The 18,164-nt window shown below is 42.1% G+C and overlaps 1 protein-coding gene across 2 annotated transcripts in view; it reads left to right on the plus strand.

Moving 5' to 3' along the window:
- DAAM1 (dishevelled associated activator of morphogenesis 1) overlaps positions 1–18,164 on the plus strand; it is a 199,467-nt gene that overhangs the window by 63,637 nt on the left and 117,666 nt on the right. The window contains exons 1-2 of one of the 2 annotated variants that reach the window (XM_023546213.2): positions 14,677–15,294; positions 15,404–15,623. In XM_023546213.2, the coding sequence (XP_023401981.1) occupies positions 15,441–15,623 (183 nt within the window). In that variant the 5' untranslated portion in view covers positions 14,677–15,294; positions 15,404–15,440. Of the gene's footprint in view, positions 1–14,676; positions 15,295–15,403; positions 15,624–18,164 lie in introns of those variants that run through there. The other variant, XM_003408683.4, reaches the window with a different exon arrangement.

Here is an 18,164-nt window from a genome sequence, read left to right on the forward strand (position 1 = left end):
AGAGCAACACCTACTAGAGTCACATAATACCTGAAACAGAACAGGACTGGGAGGCTGGAGTGTCCTCTTTATTGCCTTATTTCTACATTTGCACTTGCATTCGATTGAAGCTTTTTCTTAATCATCTTTCCACAAGCCTCTCTTTTGGAGATTTATTAAGTAAAATTTGTAAAAGAGTTTTTATGAAGGGCTGGGTGCTTCTTTCAAAGGGAATTCCAGTGTTCATAATGTGACTCTATCATCTGCCCTTATTCTTTGTAGGTGACTTCTCACTGCCTCATTGTGAACAGGTCTCATAAGGATCAACCCTAGCATAGGTGTGGTGCTGGCCACAATGCAAAGCTTAGCTAGTTGTTTAAAATGAACCCCTCCGAGCAGTGGGCGTTGTGGAGAGACTGAGGAACCTAGTAAACAACTCACCACACTGTAATTTTAAACCCAGGAATCACTATGTACTTAGCTTTCTATAAACATTTTTTAACATTTGTAATGGCAAATGATAGTGGTATACACACAAGTATCGAGAACGATCTTTCTGAGTTAAAAGTGTGCGAGCCAGTGGCCCTGGGTGCAGTATCTTGAGGGTTTGCAGTAGGTTTTCTGTCTTGATGACCACTGCACAATTAGTTGTCTGGGCAGACAAGATGCCTTCAAACTTAGTAGGATAATAAGTAGCTGAGATCAGTGATTGAGAAACATGTGAATGGGGGGGTGGGGGGGTGGGAGGGGAGAGATGAGAACCAGGCCAGTGTTCCAAATGTCAGCTTCTTTGCAGTGACTAAGTTGGTTATGCTATGTGACTGTTTTCATGCAAATGGTTGGATTGGAATATTAAATCTGTTGAATGCTTCGAGATATACAAAAAAGCTTAAGATTTTTATAATGCCTTCTTCCACCCTGCTCCAAAGGCCCTCGGAGAATTTCCCACCATTTGCAGATTAGCTGACCTGCAGAGCCCTTGATTTAGTGATGACAACTGCCCTGTAGAGATTAAACCAGACTCATTCCAGGAATTTGTTCTGCCGATACACATAGGAATGTCAGAGAAAGGAATCTGGTTAACATATTTCCACCAAACAATGGTAGTTAACAACCCCTTCCTCCAACTTTTTAATGTAGTTCTCACTTCTCTTTATAGTGTCCACTTAAGATACAGCAACCATTTATTGAGTTCTTCAGGATGCTAGACAACGTAAAGAGACAGGAGAACACAACGTCATCTCATTCCACTCAGACTAAGCTTGTGAGTGTTTTCTCTCTGGGCCAAAAAGGAATCTTCCGCTTGGGATGAGCTGGCAGGCTTCTGTTAATTAGTTGGTGAGAGCTACACCATTTTTTCCGTTTTGTTTTTGGCATTGGCTTTTTGGAAGCTCGCACCAAAGTTTTTGTCCTCTAGCTTTCCTAGGCTTAGATTTCTTCGTGTAATTTCCCCTGGGCTTCTTCCATTTTGGCTTCTTTTATTCTGTGTTAATGGTATGGTCTTACTGTGTTTTAATTGTACCAATACCAGTTGTGGTACAGTTGATCCTGACTCATGGCTACCCCATGTGTATCAGAGTAGAATTGTGCTCCCTAAGTTTTCAATAGCTGGTTTTTTTGGAAGTAGATTGCCAGGCCTTTGGAGGTGCCTCTCAGTGGACTCGAACCTCCATTCAGTTAGCAGCTGAATGTGTTAACAATTTGCACCACCCAGGGACTCCTTGTTTTAACTGTAAACCATTGATTCACTTTCTTATAAATTGTTTTTGCTATTAGTTGCCCCCGAATTAGTTCCGACTCATGGTGACCCCATATGTGCAGAGTAGAACTGCTCCACAGAGTTTTCAAGGCTGTGACTTTCTGAAAGCAGATCACCAGGCCTGTCTTCTGAGGTTCCTCTGGGTGGGTTTGAGCTGCCAACCTTTCAGTTGGTAGTCGAACGCTTAACCTTTTGCTTCACCCCGGGACTCCTCTTAGAAAACAGAGAAGGTAAAAACAACGTGTCTTCATTTTTACAGGTGATAAAACTGTGTGTCAGGGAAGTCAAGTGTCTTTCCTAAAATCACTCCACAGAGAAAGTGGCTGAGCTGATATTTGAACCTGGGGCATCAGACGTCAAGTCCAAACCCCAATTCCACAGCTGCCTGTGTCATGCTATGCTCATCAGTTTTTCCCTCAATGAAAAGCACAGACATCTGCTGTGAGAAAGGTGGGGGTTTATTAATAGTTACCAGACAGTGAAGCTAATTTCAACCAAAAATCTTTGTTCTATATGGTATTTCATTTTCTCCTCTTGCAATTGTATTAAAATAATCTTGGCATAAAAAGGAGTCAGAAGAACATGAAAGAGGAAAGTAATTAGTGAGTTTTTTAAATTTGTTTTCAGTAAATATAAACATGTAAAGCCCTCTGGGCAAGCTTTTATTTCTTTATTGTATTTCCAGTCCAGAGAACTGTTGTTTACCCCAGATACCCATTATTCTCCACAGAGGCCAGTGTAGAAATAAAAATCATACCTAGTGGGCAATCACATGCCTTGATGGTGAAATGTAATTGTAATATTTGTGAAGAAATAAGATTAAATAGCATATGGTTTGGGGACTGTCCTGGCTGGTGGCAGTACTCACTTCTCCAGGGGCATGTCTTCTGACCTCACCAGGGAAGAAAAACCAAACCAAACCCAACCCACTGCCGTTGAGTCGATTCTGACTCATAGCAACCCTACAGGGCAGAGTAGAACTGCCCCAAAGAGTTTCCAAGGAGCGCCTGGCGGATTCGAACTGCCAACCTCTTGGTTAGCAGCTGTAGCACTTAGCCACTACGCCAGCAGGGTTTCCCACCAGGGAAGAGGGGTTTAATATTACTGTGAGGATGGTGTCATGACCATTTGCCGAGAGTACCTCCAGTTTATCTTCTTTTTAGCTCATAGTAAACTTGCTTGAAGATCTGGAAAACATAGTTTTTCAAACTAAGTGTATATCTCTTCAACCTCTTCCCTCTCAGGGTTTGGCTACAGTATTTCAGATATGAGGGAGTTAAAAAAAAAAAAAAAAAAGGCCTAATAATAGATTTCTTTTTAGGCAAAGTCTTTTAATACTATTTGCATTTTCTGTGTGGATGAGACCAAAGGCTTGGCTCCTTGTTTGGGAAACTCAACAGCGGGCACTGCCATGGGGGGACATTTTAAGAAACAGACACATTTCAATGTAGTGTCGAAGATTCTGACTCCAGGGGTTATTCCAGCTGGATCAAGGAAGGATGAGACATACAGAGTGCAGGTGGTTGCTAGTGTCTTGCGACATACATTTTTTTAGTCACTGTCGTGGTTTTATCCTTGTATCTATTCCGAAAGAGCTGCTTGGTGATTCAAGAAAGTTACATTCTTTAATGTGTTTGTTAAAGATCAAACTTGGCCTCTTAGAAGAGTGAAAGCTTTGATGTGACAAAGCTGGCCACTGGGTTGTAGTTTTCTGTGTTTGTGTGGCCTCCACATTTAAATCTGTCTTCGTAAAATCTTTGAGTAGATCCCTCAGACAGTGAGGATAGGAGCTCAAAGAGGGAAGAATGATCTGCATTTCTTTTGGCTTCAGCTTAAATTTGTTTATTGATTTAACTCACAGACTAGCAACAGGCCAGCAGGCGGAGGGACGTGGGTTCTCTGGCAAGGCTGTGCTTTCTTTGGTAGGGAGCTCCAGTGACACTTTTGGTTTGGCTCCCCTCCCAGATGATCGAGACGAGATGTCCTGGCTTCCAGACTCTGGTTTCTGTCACGTGAACAGCACCAGCTTCCTAACTTGAGAACTGTGTTATATTGGTTTTAGGGATTTATGCCCTAAGCCCGTGGTCAAACTATTGAGTCATGACACAGCAGTTGTTGCCAGCTTTTTAGGGTTAGGAACCTGGAGGCCCCTCCTTTGCTCTTTACATGAGGAGGGGGTGTTTTCTTGCAGGAAACCGTGATTTAGGCTTAGAGAAAGGCTATTAATTATGTACTGTTTGAGGCTTGGTGGCTTGAGGGTGTATGTACCTCAATGGAGTGTTTTCCTCCCTTATCTAGGGAGGAAGTGGAGAAGGCAGGGGACTGTCTTGGCTTCCACTTTGCACACCCCCAACACTGGTACATGAACAGATACAGGGGAGGGGGTGTGCTTTGCTTTCCCTGCCCTGCGAGAGACAGTGGAGTGTAGAGTATTTTAGGGGGCAGCTAGCTTTTCTGGATGTTGGGTTTTGATTTCCCCATCAATGGCGGGGTTCTCACCTTGTTTCCTCTTCCATTGGAAAAATCACTAGATTGCGAGAATGACTACTGGGTGAATTTCCAGGAGCCACTCCAAGAAGTCCCGAAAGTATCCTTTTGGGACCAAGTGTGTGGGAAGGGTTGTCCCACCACTGGACATACTGAGAAACGCCCTTTCCATTTCCTGATGAAGAGGATATTGAAACTTGCCGGGAAAACACAATTCCCTTTGAAACTTTTCTCATACAACCTTTAGACTGTATTCCATGATTTTTTTTAAAGTTCCAAATAGTATTTGGCTTCTGGTGTACTTGGGAAGTGAAACCAGACATGAGGAATGTGAGAGGGGCGAGAGATGGCCAAGGAAAGAAGCAAAGCATTTTTTTTCTTTTTCACTTTTTTTTTTTTGATAAGGGAATTTGGGTTAACATTATCCTGTTCTTGAAACCCAAATTGTATATCAGGGCCCTTTGGAAAATTGCAAGATGCAAGGTAAACTACAGCTCTGAAAACAATAGATAGTGCAATTAAAATTGGGGTTCTCCATCCTTTTCCTTTAAAGTTGATTTATGGTTTAAGTTTTTTTTCTTGTTTCTTTTTTTATGTCTGTGATATGGATTCTATTGCTTTAAAAATTTCAGAGTCTGTTTATATTACAGAAATAATGACTTCAATTTAGTGTTGAGATTATAACTTTTTGGGAATTAAGTGGGAAATACTGCCTGTTATTGAATTGTGCCCTCCAAAAAGATTTGTTGAAGTCCTAACCCCTGGAACCTGTTAATCTGACCTTGTTTGGAAATAGTCTTTGAAGCTGTTATCAGTTAACATGAGGTTATACTGGAGTAAGGTGGGTCCTAATCCCGTCTGAGTGGTGTCTTTATGAAAGAGGACAAGAGACACAGAGACATAGGAAAGTCATGTGAAGATACGTCTACATACCAAGGAATGCCTAGGCCCACCAGAAACCAGGAGAGACAAGAAAGGACCTTCTTTTAGAGCCTTAGGTTTAGGCTCAGCAGACACCCTAAATTCAGACCATCGGCCTCCAGAACTGTGAGACAATAAATTTCTGTTGTTTAAAGCCACCTACTTTGTGGTACTTTGTGGAAGCTCTAGGAAACTGATACTATCTTGATTAAAATAATAGAAGTAGGGAAAGACAAATAAGGTCCCTTCTGCTCTTTGAGGGCACATGCAGACACTCTCAACTGTTTAACCAAGTTGGTGGCTGGCAGAAGTTCAGTCTTTCATTCTCTCCCTGCCCCCGGCATCTAGGCTGTTGTTTCCCCTGTAATAACTTCAGTTAGAGGAAACTTTGCTAACATAGTCACCGATCTCATCCCTTCGTCTAGAGAGCGATCGTGAATAATAAGTGGCAGAAGTCCCTAATGAACCAATTAAAGCGGTGTCCGTAGCAGTACAAATCTATTTTGTGGTCACTACCTTCAAAATTTTCCCATATATTTGAACAAATGTGTTGCTTTATGGAAAGCAAACTTCACATATCACATGTGTATCGTGTCTTGGCATTATCAAAGGCAAAGTATCAGTGTGGGTTTTCTTACGGATTGTAAATTGTGCTTCAATTTTTTTTAAATCATCGTTATCTAAGTCCCGGAAAATTTGGACCTCATTTTTTTTTCTTTTTTCTTTTTTACTGTTGCCACGTTGAGAGCCTTGTTTGTTTCGTTAAAGTGCAGTACAAATGACTCTTTGAGCTAGGCCGCAGATGGATTAAATTTCTGATGCCTTGCTAAGCAAAATGCACCTGCTCCAGAACCTTAAGTAGCTTTTTAATTGCTTCCTTGTGCACAACATAGCAATAGTCATCTGTAATGCTATAGATGGATTGCATTTTGGATGTCCCAGAAGTGACTTCTTCCCCTCTGCAAAAATGCCAGGAGCTGAGATTAGAAGATGTGTTCTGGTTGAGGGCCCAGCTGTCATGGTGGAATTAGGCTTTTCCCTCTGGCTCATCTGACTAAATCAGGTCCAAGATGTGGGAACATGTTGGTTCCTGTTACTGCACCTTCCCTTTTCTTCAGAGGGAGAAGGACCAACGCCCCTGCTCCCTAAATGTCCCCACTAGGATATGATCTCCAAGAGTGGCAGTTTGGGGTTTCTTCACCTGTGTCTCCAGTATCTAACCCTGTGTCTGCTATATTGAAGAGGCTCAGATAATGATAGCTGAGTAAGTGAATACTTTATTGGACAAAGTGTTCACTGAGGCTAAGAAATTGGGGTAACATCTAAATGATTATATCAGTGGGCCAATTTCCAGTGGAACTTGGGAAGGGGTAGAAAAACTAAGTACTGTCAGGTTTGGCCAGAAACTCCTCTTGCTAAATCAAAAACCAAGTCCATTGCCAATGAGCCAATTCTGACTCATAGTGACCTGATAGGACAGAGTAGACCTGCCCCATAGGGTTTCCAAGGAGTGGCTGGTGGATTCAAACTGCTGACCTTTTGGTTAACAGCCAAACTCTTAACCACTAAACCACCACGGCTTCCATTCCTCACTCTAGGGAGGCTACAGATACCCAGAGTATGAAGTCCATTGGAGACTACCGTTAGCATCAAAAATGCTGACAAGTGGCTAAGGAGTTCTTGATGACCCAGATGGCTTTGAACATTTTGACACTTGTGAAAAACAGATCCATGGGCAACTGTGGGAAAAACACACATCTCTGAGAATCAGAGTGGGGACCATCTGCTCACTCAGGCATTTGTACTTTCGCGTTCAACAAGCATTATTGAGAACATGCTATGTTACAAGGGCTAAATGAAATTAGGTTTCTGCCTTCAGGATTTCATAGTCTAATGGGGGTAAAGAACAAACTAATTTTTAAAACACTGTGTTCTATACTCAACAGTATACATGGTACTAGGGGTGTGGAAAGAAAGGAATGACCATCCCTAAGAAATTAAGGCTCAGAAAAGCAGCAGTATTTGAGTGAGGTCTTGAATGCTCAGTAGAAGATTGTCAGGCTGAGGGGACAGTAGATGTATGCGTTCAGGGATGTGACCACTGCCGAGATCTGATGATCACGTCACCTGTGTGTATGGGATGTGGGGGTGTGTGGGCAGTGTTCAGGATGTTGGGACATGAGTGCTGGAAAATAAATTTGGCAAGGGCCAGGTCATAAAGAGTCTTATGTCTCATGCTGGAGAGCTAAACTATATCCAGGAGAAACAGTGAAGCTGATGTGACACGGATTTAAGATGTGCTGAGAATAAATCCCAGACTCCTCACCTGGTATACAGGACCTTGGGTTCTGGCCCCTGTCCATTCCAGCCTCTTCTCTTCTGTCTTAGGCTGGGTTCTCTAGAGAAGCAAAACCAGTAAAGGGTATAAATATATATAGAGAGATTTATAATCAATGAAATGGCTCACATGGCCGTAGAGGCTGGAACATCTCAAGCCTATGGGTCAGGATGGAGGCTTCTCCTGATTTACGTAGCTGCAGGGGCTGGCCAACCCAAGATCAGCAGGTTAGAGAGCAGGCCTCTTGCTCACAGGCTGTGAAAATCAAAGAATCCCAAGATGAGAAGGCAAGACTGCAGATAAGCTGCCAGCTCAAGTTCCAAGAACCAGAGGTCCGATGAACAGGAGGCAACTGCAGGATCCAGTGTGTGCAAAAGCCCAGGAGCCTTGCCAGAATGTTCACTTATATTTGATGTAGGCCACACACCCAAGGAAACTTCCTTTCAACTGATTGGCTACTCACAGCAGATCCCATCATGCAGGTGATCACATTATATCAAATCTCATCATGGAAGTGATCACAACATCATATGACTTCCAGAACACAAGAATCAAGGCCCACAACTTTAACCATCACATCTTCTAATAACTCTATTACTTGTTAGACTCCAGCCACACTGGTCTTCCTTCCATGACTGTTCCAGGCTGCTGCACACCTCCTGCTGCCTGGAATTCTCTTGTCTGACACTTGGCGGGTCTGGTCTTATCCATTTACTCTCAGCTTAAATGCCTCTTCAGTGAGGCCCTCCATGATTGTACTATCTAAAGTAGCTGTTCCCCTCTCCCACAGCACCACCATTTATTTTAGTTTCTTCTTTGCATCCCCTATAGCACTAATCAAAAATTTATATATATATTTTGTTTACTGGAGTTTTTCTGCTCTCCCCAAAGGAAATAAGCCCCCTGAGGGCACACACTTACCTCCTTTCCTTAGTGCCTAGCATGGTGCTTAGCACATAATACTGGATAAACATTTGACTTAATGAATTAAATAGACAAACATGATGGTTTAGGGCAGCTTAGAACAGCTGTTGGCAAAGTTCAGCCTGTTTTTGTACGGCCTATAAGCTAAGGATGGTTATCAAATTTTTAAATGATTGAAAACAAATCAAAAGAAGAATAATATTTTGTGATACAAAATGAAATTCAGATTTCAGTGTCCATAAATAAAGTTTTATTGGGACACAGTCACACTCATGCTTACAGATTGTCTATGGCTGCTTTCGTGATAACACAGCAGGGTTGAGTAGTTGCACCAGAGACCGTGTGGCCTGCAAAGCCTAAAATATTTGCTGTCTGGCCCTTTAAAGAAGAAGTTTGCCAACCCCTGCACCAGGGAGCCAAGAGTTTGGGAGAAGTGTTAAGAAATTGTTGTAGTGAGACAGATGAGAGATGAGGGGAGGCTGAGCTAAGGTAATGGCCTTGAGGTTGGAGAGGGTGGGGGCAGATTCTAGAAGGATTAAGCTGCCAGGCTTCCCCTACCCGCTCCCAATCAATTAGGCTTCTCACACGGTTTTTGTTTTTTTTTTTTTGCCTTCACTGGCAGATCAACTCTCTCTTAACCACCTCTCTTCCTATTTGGTCATGTTCTTCCCACTTCTCCCTCCTCTTCTCTTAAACCTCATCTGTGAAATGGGGATGATGGAATGAAATAGTGGGTGTGAATGTGCTTATTAAGGTCACATTGCAAAAGGCAGTTGTTGCAGCCACTTATTAGTGAAGCGCTAGGGGAGCATTAAGGAGAGTGGGCCAGAAGTGCCTGCTGCCCTTGAGGAGTCAAGTGGTATGAGTACTTTTGCTTCCTGTTTTGGACTGTATCTGGGAGACTAGGCCCTGAACAGTGGAGTTCAAAATATTTGTGTTAAAAATGGTTGGTTGTTGGACATCTCAAAGCCTTGCCATCATCTACAGTTCAAGGATGGGTTTAGTTGGGAACCTTGTATTTGGGGTTTCATGGAGGAGCCATCAAAAAAACCTGGCCTTTGGGCTTAACTGAGGCTTTTAAACACAAATCACCTGTCAAAGGCAATATTTTGGTCCTTATTAAAGTGATTTCAATCAGTTTCTTAAACATAATAGGCTCTGTATCTCATTACCCATCTAAGAATCTAGCCAAGACCCTCATGTTCTTTTGTTTGTAGAACTGTTGGCATTTTTTTGACTTGAAAAATGCTTTGGAATGAGTTTTAGATCTTAACGTTTCCTCCCTGCCCCTCCACAATGCAGCCAGAATGTAATGTAACTTAGGTTTAAGTGAAACAAGTTGCAAAATGCAAAAATAAAACTCTCTTTTTTTATGCATTTCCCAAATACTTGGCTGTCCTCCTATGTGCAAAGCAACACAGGAACTTTTCCTTGTGCAGTTGGATCATCATTTGGGAAAGAAAAACCTGGATGACAAATAACCACAACCGATGACTGTGCATCATGGGAGTCACAAAATGCTAAGAGGGCCTAGACCCCATTCAGTTGGGTAGATTAGCAAGACTACCTAGAGGAGGTGGCTAGAAAAAACCTTGAAGGCTGGGCATGGACCATAAGACTCTTGATGAGCTGGCCCTGGTCCACTTTATTTTCTAGCCCTTGTCTTTGAATAAAGGGGCTCTGGTGGCGCAGTGGTTAAAGCAATTGACTGCTAACTGAAAGTTCAGTAGTTCAAAACCACCAGTGGCTCCTTGGGGGAAAGATGTGACAATCTGCTTCTGTAGAGATTTATAGCCTTGGGAACCCTATGGGGTCGCTATGAGTTGGAATTGACAATAGTGGGTTTGATTTTTGGTTTTATCTTCCAATACCCTGAACGCTGCCCCTCACCTGCTATCCACAAACACACTTGTGCTCGCTCAGTCATAGAAGACCTTGGCAGTAGTCCCCAAGCAACCTCTCTGCAGTTTACTGAAGGTTGACTGATAGTGTATGGAGGCCCCTGGCCTGGCCACTGGGTGGGTTGTGGTTTCTGCCCTGAGGACACACACCGGAGACCAACATTAATAGTTACATTTTAATAAGCTGAGCCTTAACTCCCATTTCCTCCTGGAGATCTGTGCCTGCCCGTGCTGGTTCACACAGTGTATCAGAATTGAGATTAAGCATTTAGAAATTTTTACAGTAATTTAACATTGCTAAGGTATTTGTACTGTGTTCTGCAAAAATATATCTTTGTAACAGATTGGAGGGAAAAACAACTAGTCCTTCACCACAGATAGTTTGAGAATCTGGTATGTAGATCTCCAGAATTAGAATTTTTTTGAGAGGAACGTTTTTGGGTACACATTTCCTCATCTCATATATACAAATAATCACATAAAGTGTTATTTTAAAATCTCACCTCATTTTATTAATTCTAAAAGCTATGTCTTCATTGTGAAGACAACTTGGGAAGTGCAGAAGAGTAAAAAAGCAGACCCACAAGTCTAACATAGAGCTCACTGCTGCCTACCTTTTGGTGAATTTCTCTTGTTCTTTTTTTCTGCTTATTTGCTTATTTTTCCCCCACAAAAAAAGGACATTGTATACCTACTTTTTACTTAATATGTTATAAGTATTCCCGTGTTGTTAAATGTTCTTCCACAAAGGACTACTTGGTAGCCTGTTTGAGTTGTCATCTAAAGGCCCATTGCCATCTAATCGTTTCTGACTCATAGTGACTCTGTAGAACAGAATAGAACTTCCCCATAGGTTTTCCAAGGAACAGCTAGTGGATTCAAACTGCCGACCTTTTTGTTAGCAGCCAAGCTCTTAACCACAGTGCCACCAGGGCTCCGCCTGTCATCTAGTTGTACCATAATTTATTCACCTAGTCCGCTTTTACTAGCACTTAGTTTACGCTGTGGTTTATTTGCTATTTCAGATAATGCTTTGAACATTTTATGAAAACATCTTTGATAGCATTTCTGAATTGTTTTTAGGGTATAGCTCCAGAAGTAGGAATACCAGGTCAAAAAGCATGACTATTTTAAGGCTTTGATAAATTACCCTTCAGAAATGTTGAACCAGTTTTCAGCTACCGCCAGCAGTGGATGTGGCTCACCCGCACTGAATACTCTCAGGATGGTACCGTCAGCATGGGGAGGATGTTGACAGGTGAAGATAATGAGTGGACCACTTGGGTAGAAGATGAGAGGAATGCGAGATGTTTATGGGGAGTGAAAAATAGGCTGTTGCCTAAAGTATAGGGTTTATTTAAGGTAGCAGAAAAGACAGAAGAATTGAGTTGGAATTTAGGATGGTACTGGAGAGCCACTGGAAGGTTTTGAGCAGGGAGGTTGCAATCCCAGAAGTGAGTGGTATATAGCACAACCCAGTCCATAACACCACTCATTTCTTATACTCCATGCCCCTTTCTGTCTCAAACCTTTGCTTGCACCGTTCAAACAAGCAAACGAAAAACCTGCCGCCTAAATGTACTTCCTCCTATATTCTGTCAAAACTCCACTAATCCATCCGAGACCATTATCAGGTTCTCCCCTAGGCACTTCCTGCATTGTTTGCATAGTACTCACATATAACACACCACGAGTTGGAATCTACTGCACAGCAGCTAGTAACAACAATAGTTATTTGGTGCATCACTCTGTCCCACCAGATTATAAACTTGTGGTGACTCATTCGTTTCTGTGTCTTCAGAGCCCTAGTATCTGTCACGTCTGGTGTACAGTATTAATAAACATTTGCCAAAGGAATCCCAGGTACCGCATATTATTGCCTGTATCTCATATGGCCGTGCACATGTACACCCTAGGCCAGGACATGAATATTTCAAGATGGGATATTGGGTGTCTTGGCTCAGTCTATTTCAGAGCCAGTCAGAGCATTGAGGGCATCAGACAGCCTGCTCTTAACCGTTCTCTGCCCTTCCCATTCCCAAAGACTTCCAGTTGCCAGATTTTCAGAAACTACTACCCCTTAACAAAGTGAAGGAAGGGTTTGACTTTTTATTTGTGATAACGGTTTTCCCAGTTACATCATCATTTTAATTACAAAATCAAACAATTGGTGACAAAGTTTGGAACTGGAGTTCACAATTTGAAAGAGATGCCAAAGGTCGATGGATTGGGTTTTACTTTTGAAATTTAAAACCAAAAATAAAAGTTCAGAGAAGAAAAGTTATCATTCATTTTCTCATGGCCTAAAATTGGCCACTGTTAAATGTTGACAAGCTTACTTCTAGTTTCCCTTCTGTGTGCATTCTTGTATTTATATATTATTGTTTGAGGACCCCTGGTGGCTCAGTGGTTAAGCGCTCGGCTGCTAACCAAAAGGTCGGCAGTTTGAACCTACCAGCTGCTCTGCAGGAGAAAGATATGGCAGTTGCTTCTGTAAAGATTTACAGCCTTGAAAACCCTATGGCAGTGCTTCTCTGTCCATAGGGTCGCTACAAGCCAGAATCAACTTGACAGCAATCGGTTTTATTATTGTTTAAAAACTTAAAATATTAAAGTGAAAGCTTAAGGCCCCCTTGACTTTCACCACCATGTCATAGTTTTTAAATCTTTTTGAAGTAGAGCCCTTTCTTTAAATTAGATTTTATATCAAAGCCCACTATTCATTCAACAAATATGTGAGTATCTGTGACCCATGTACTGTATCATGTGCTGGGAGCACAACAATTAAAAAAAAAAAAAATGCAAGGCTCCTGCCCTCATGAAATAAGTAAAATAATTTCAAATAGTAAAGAATATCACCCAGGGTAAAGGAACAGTGACTGGAGTGTGGAAGGGGAACTACTATAGATAGTGGTGTTCAGGGATGGCCTCTGAGAAAGTCAACTTTGTATAGAAGCCTCAATGATAAAAAAAGAATTAGCCATGCCCAGACGTAGGGCCAGAGCATGACAGGTGGAGGACATAGCCTATGCAAAGGCCCTGAGGCAGCAACCAGATGCCATTTGCATATTCTTATAATTGCTGTGAGTAGCCACAGGACTTAAAAAAATATATATATATAAATATATAATAAGGAGGTCGATAGCTAATATTTTGATACCCAAGTTGGATGAAAGAGCTGCTGGGATTGAAGCTGGACTGAGAAGCCCAAATCACCACCTACTGAAAATTGCTGATCTATCCCCTATCTCCCATTTAATGACTGGGATTTCTTATGCCTTAGGCATGTCTAACAGGTGACTCTGGTCTGAAGACTACAGAGCCACGCACACCTTGCATTCCACCATATCCTAACTGCAGACATTACCAAGTTCTTCCTTATATCTCCCTGTGGCTTCTACCTGTTAGTTTTAAATTCAACCTGGGGTGACACAGCTCTGATCTTGCTTCTTTTAGCAGCCTGAAAACAGTGCAAGCATACCCGTGGGCCACAGCCTCCCCTTCGGTCCTCCTCTTCTCTTCCAGGGAGGCACCTGCAGTAGTAGTGTCAGCGCAGCCTTTCAGGGCAGGTGTTTGATTCTGATGTCCTGTGGTTGTCCCCTGGCCACACTGCACTTCATCAGCAATTGTCAGTATGGTGACCTAGTTACATTGCCTGGTTAATTTTCTTTGACAGCAGTGTACTTTCTATGAGGGGCTCAGCATTCATTGTCCCTTCTCCAGCAAGCCACCTGCATACAGCCCTAAAACATGAAAGTAACCACATCTGCCTTTCCTTGTTTCTACCTTTTTTTGTTTTTTTTTTTCAAAATTAAAAATCTGCAAAAAAGTTATACACGAATATGTGCTCATTGTAAAAAATAAAATGCATGAAAAAAATGTTCTCTTCTTTGCCTTTTCCCAGTCCCCATCCCCTCCTCAGAGTTATATATGTGATTTAAGTCTATGTATGAAACTGTTCTGAAAAGACTTAATGGCATCGTGCTGCACACATTGTTCTTCTATGATTTGCTTATTCACTGGACGGTGTCACTTTGAAATTTTCCCAGGGCAATGCATATTGCTGTAACTTTTTAAGACTATACGAATGATTAAAAACATGTTTTTGTAGTAAATATTCAAATTTAAAACAGTATAAAGTGAAAGAAAAAGTTCTCCAATTTCCTATTTTTATTTTGGAGATTACTGCTGCTAGCATTTTCTTGCATACATTAATAAATAATATATACATTCTTTTAAAAACATAATCCTATACTATATAATACCTATATAGTATATCTATCATTTAGCCTCTTGAAGATTTTTCCATACACAGATGCCTTGTTCTTAATAAGTATATTCTGTTATGTGAATATGCCGTAATTTATTTAACCTTTTCCCTGTTGGTGAACTCATTTGATCTTTGCTGTTTGAAACTCTCTGACTCATTTAGCTCATGTCAAGTCCCTCTTTCTTTGTTATGAATTTAAATTATTCACTGTAGTAAACATTTACTGAGTGCCTCCTGTCTTCCTGGCACTGTGCAGGGCATTAGAGCCACAAAATTGCTTGATACACAGTCCCTCCCTTTGAGCTAGCACAGTAACAGGAAGACACACCCATAAATAACTTAGAGTGTGAATGGGTATATATGCCTTAAAAAAAAAATGGCATATGTATATTATTAATCCCATGTGAGGAAGATAAAGACAGAGAAATTGGAACTGGGCTTTAAATGATGAGAAAGACATCTCCAAAGGGATCTCAAAGGGGACAAAAAACAGAAGGTCATTCTTGCAGGGGAAGTAATAACAAAACAGATCAGCAGGAAAGGGCATGTGATGTGCAAAGAATGGCCAGTAGCCCAATGCAATTAAAGCGTGTGCTGTTGTGTGGAGTGGCTGCAGTTCTGTACTGTTTGCTCAGCAGTTGGTCATACGAAGCATTCAACAAGTGAATAGAAGTACATGCGCTCTCTGCCCAACTGGACTCCAAATCCTTTTGGGGTTAGTCCTCTCTATGCCCAACAGGGTACCCTTTCATGAATTGGTCTGACTTTTTTTTTATTTTAACTCTTTTATCCATTCTTACTGTCTCCATGTTCGCTTTTCACAGAGCGTAGTCACTCCAAGAAATAGAACAGAATTCAACCATGGCCCCAAGGAAAAGAGGTGGACGGGGGATCTCTTTCATCTTTTGCTGTTTCCGAAATAATGACCACCCAGAAATCACGTATCGGCTGCGTAACAACAGCAACTTTGAGCTTCAGACCATGGAGCCGGCCTTGCCCATGCCGCCTGTGGAGGAGCTGGATGTCATGTTCAGTGAGCTTGTGGTGAGTCTCATATTTCTATCCCTTCCTGGGTTGGGAGCCAGGGAAGGGAGGCGAGGAGAGGATGTGGATGGTTTGGTTAGCCATGGGCTTTCCCTTCTTCAGCAAAACTACCCCCATCATCCCTTTATGTGTGCACCACTATTGTCAGCACTGAGCCAGTGAAGGAGGAGAAAGAAGACGGTTGCATTTCTACATCGTTGTGCTCTGTTGGTACATGTCTTGGGTAGGTGTGGGGATTTAGATCTTTAGGTCTTCAAATGTGTAGCCACACCGTATCCCAAGTTGTTCTTCCTAATCTCTCCCCATCTCAACGGAGTCTATACTTTTGTGTATGTTAAAAAATTTCCTCATCTGCTTCACACCTCTGAGAATTCCCAAATGCCCTCCCCACGCCCACTCCCAATGTATAGTACTAATATGTCATTTTAAATAGTAATCATACTGCCCTTCCTGTTTTTGATCCTTTGATGAAAGACATTATTACCTAGGTATTATTATTTAGCCTAATGATAGAGTTGGAATAATAACTTGTGGGAAACCTTTTATAGATACTATCGTATTTTGGAATCCTCTATGCTAAAGTGATGTATCTGGTGTAGGACCAATTCATTAAACGGTGTAAGTGTATTCTTCACCTTATCTTTTCAAGTATATTTGGAGTAGTGTTTCTTTCCATTCTGTATTTTAGAGGATATTACAGCATAATTTCAAGAGCATTGGGCTGGGGATTAGGAAGACCTTGGTTCAAATGACTGCTCTGACTTTATTATCTATATAATTACGGAAAAATCATATAACTTTGTCAAGCCTGTTTTCTGGAGAATAGAGAAATAATAGTACCTCCTCCAAGGTTTGATGTGATGTTTAAATGAGAACATGTGTAGTGGGACTGGCCCAATGCCTGGCCCTTAGTAGGTGCTCAATAAATGTTACATGAGTACTCTATGCTCCCTTGATCACTGCCAGTATTCTGTTATGGAGTTCGTTCTAACCAGATCATTTATCTTGTTCAACAGATATTAGAGAATGCCATCATTTTTTTAAGGAGCCCAGGCGGCTCAGTGGTTAAAGCACTTGGCTGCTAACCAAAAGGTCAGTGGTTCGAACTCACCAGCCACTCTGCAGAAGAAAGATGTGGTAGCCTGCTTCTGTAAATATTTACAGCCTTGGAAACCCTATGGGGCAGTTCTACTCTGTCCTGTATGGTCACTATGAGTCAGAATCGACTCAACAGCACTGCGTTTGGTTTGGGTTGATCACTTTGTTTGACTCTTAAGTCAAGAAAGTAATATAGATTGGCTCACTGCCCTTCAGGAATAAGAGGCGATTCTTGATAGTATGTTTATACTTTATGAATATTATCATATGTTGAATATTATCATTTTTTAAAGAATCCTCCCTCCCTGCCATCTCTGCTATATGCAGAATTCTGTTCTAGGTGCTAATGGGGAGGTTCACAATAGAAAACCAGAGGCTTCCCCCAAAGAGCTAGCATTTTCAATAGCAGAGGAGGACCCATATTGAAGGAGGCACAGTGCCACCACTGTGGAGATTGTCTGTATTCGTGTTGTGAGAGCAGAACAAAGTGGTGAGAAAAGTAGTCAGGGAAGACTTTCTGGAGTTGAGTTGTGTGTACGGAGTTAAAGGTGAGAAGAGAAGTGGAGGGGATCATTCGGTGGCTGTTTCAGTCATCATAAGCTAGTTTATGCTGTGATAACAAAACCACAGTGATTGCAATAGGAGAGGTATATCCATTGCTAATGCTGCATGTCCACTGTGTGTCAGCTGTGGTTCTGCTCCTTGCTGTCTTCTGGCAAGACCTAGGCCTGGTGGAAGGGGAAAGAGAGACATGGTGAACTGTTAGCTGGCTTGTCAAGCTTATGCTGGAACTGACCCATGTCACTTTTGTCCACACTTCATTGGTTGAAGAAAATCACATGGCCCTCCGGAGTTCACAGAGTGATAATGTATCATCCTCCTGTCGGGACTGGCACCACAAGTCACATGGCCAAGCCTGAGGTCACTGGGGCAACGGGTTGCATAATCCTCCCCTAGGGAGTAGCAGTGAATCATGTGCCCTGTGGCTATCAAGAAGGGCAGTAAAGATGCATTTGTGGCTTGGTCTTATTTTCCACTTAGAATATTTTGAAACTGAAAGCCAATCTGAGGAGACAGGTGTTGCTGATAGATGCAAGCCACCTGGGTGGTAGAGAAGCTGGTGGGCAAAACTAGTACCTTGAAAGCACCCACATCCAGGGGCTTGTCTACGGAAAATAGCAGCTATGTCAATTAGTTTTAAAATGCTGAATGATCTCTCACAACTGGCCTTAGAAACTGTGATGGCCAATAGAAACTGCTCATTAGCACCCTCCCCCTCAAGAGGCACCCAGGGCACACACCCTACCTGCCATTCCTTAGTTACGCCTCTGTCAGACCACATCTGTGGTCCTTTCAACCATATTCTGAGACCTAGTGCAGGAAACCCTGCGGTGGCAGCTCCGTGTTCATCTTGAAGACAGCTTATTGTTCCATAAGAGAAAA

The sequence above is a fragment of the Loxodonta africana genome, chromosome 10, assembly GCF_030014295.1.
Source record: "Loxodonta africana isolate mLoxAfr1 chromosome 10, mLoxAfr1.hap2, whole genome shotgun sequence".
Classification (NCBI taxonomy): Eukaryota; Metazoa; Chordata; class Mammalia; order Proboscidea; family Elephantidae; genus Loxodonta; species Loxodonta africana.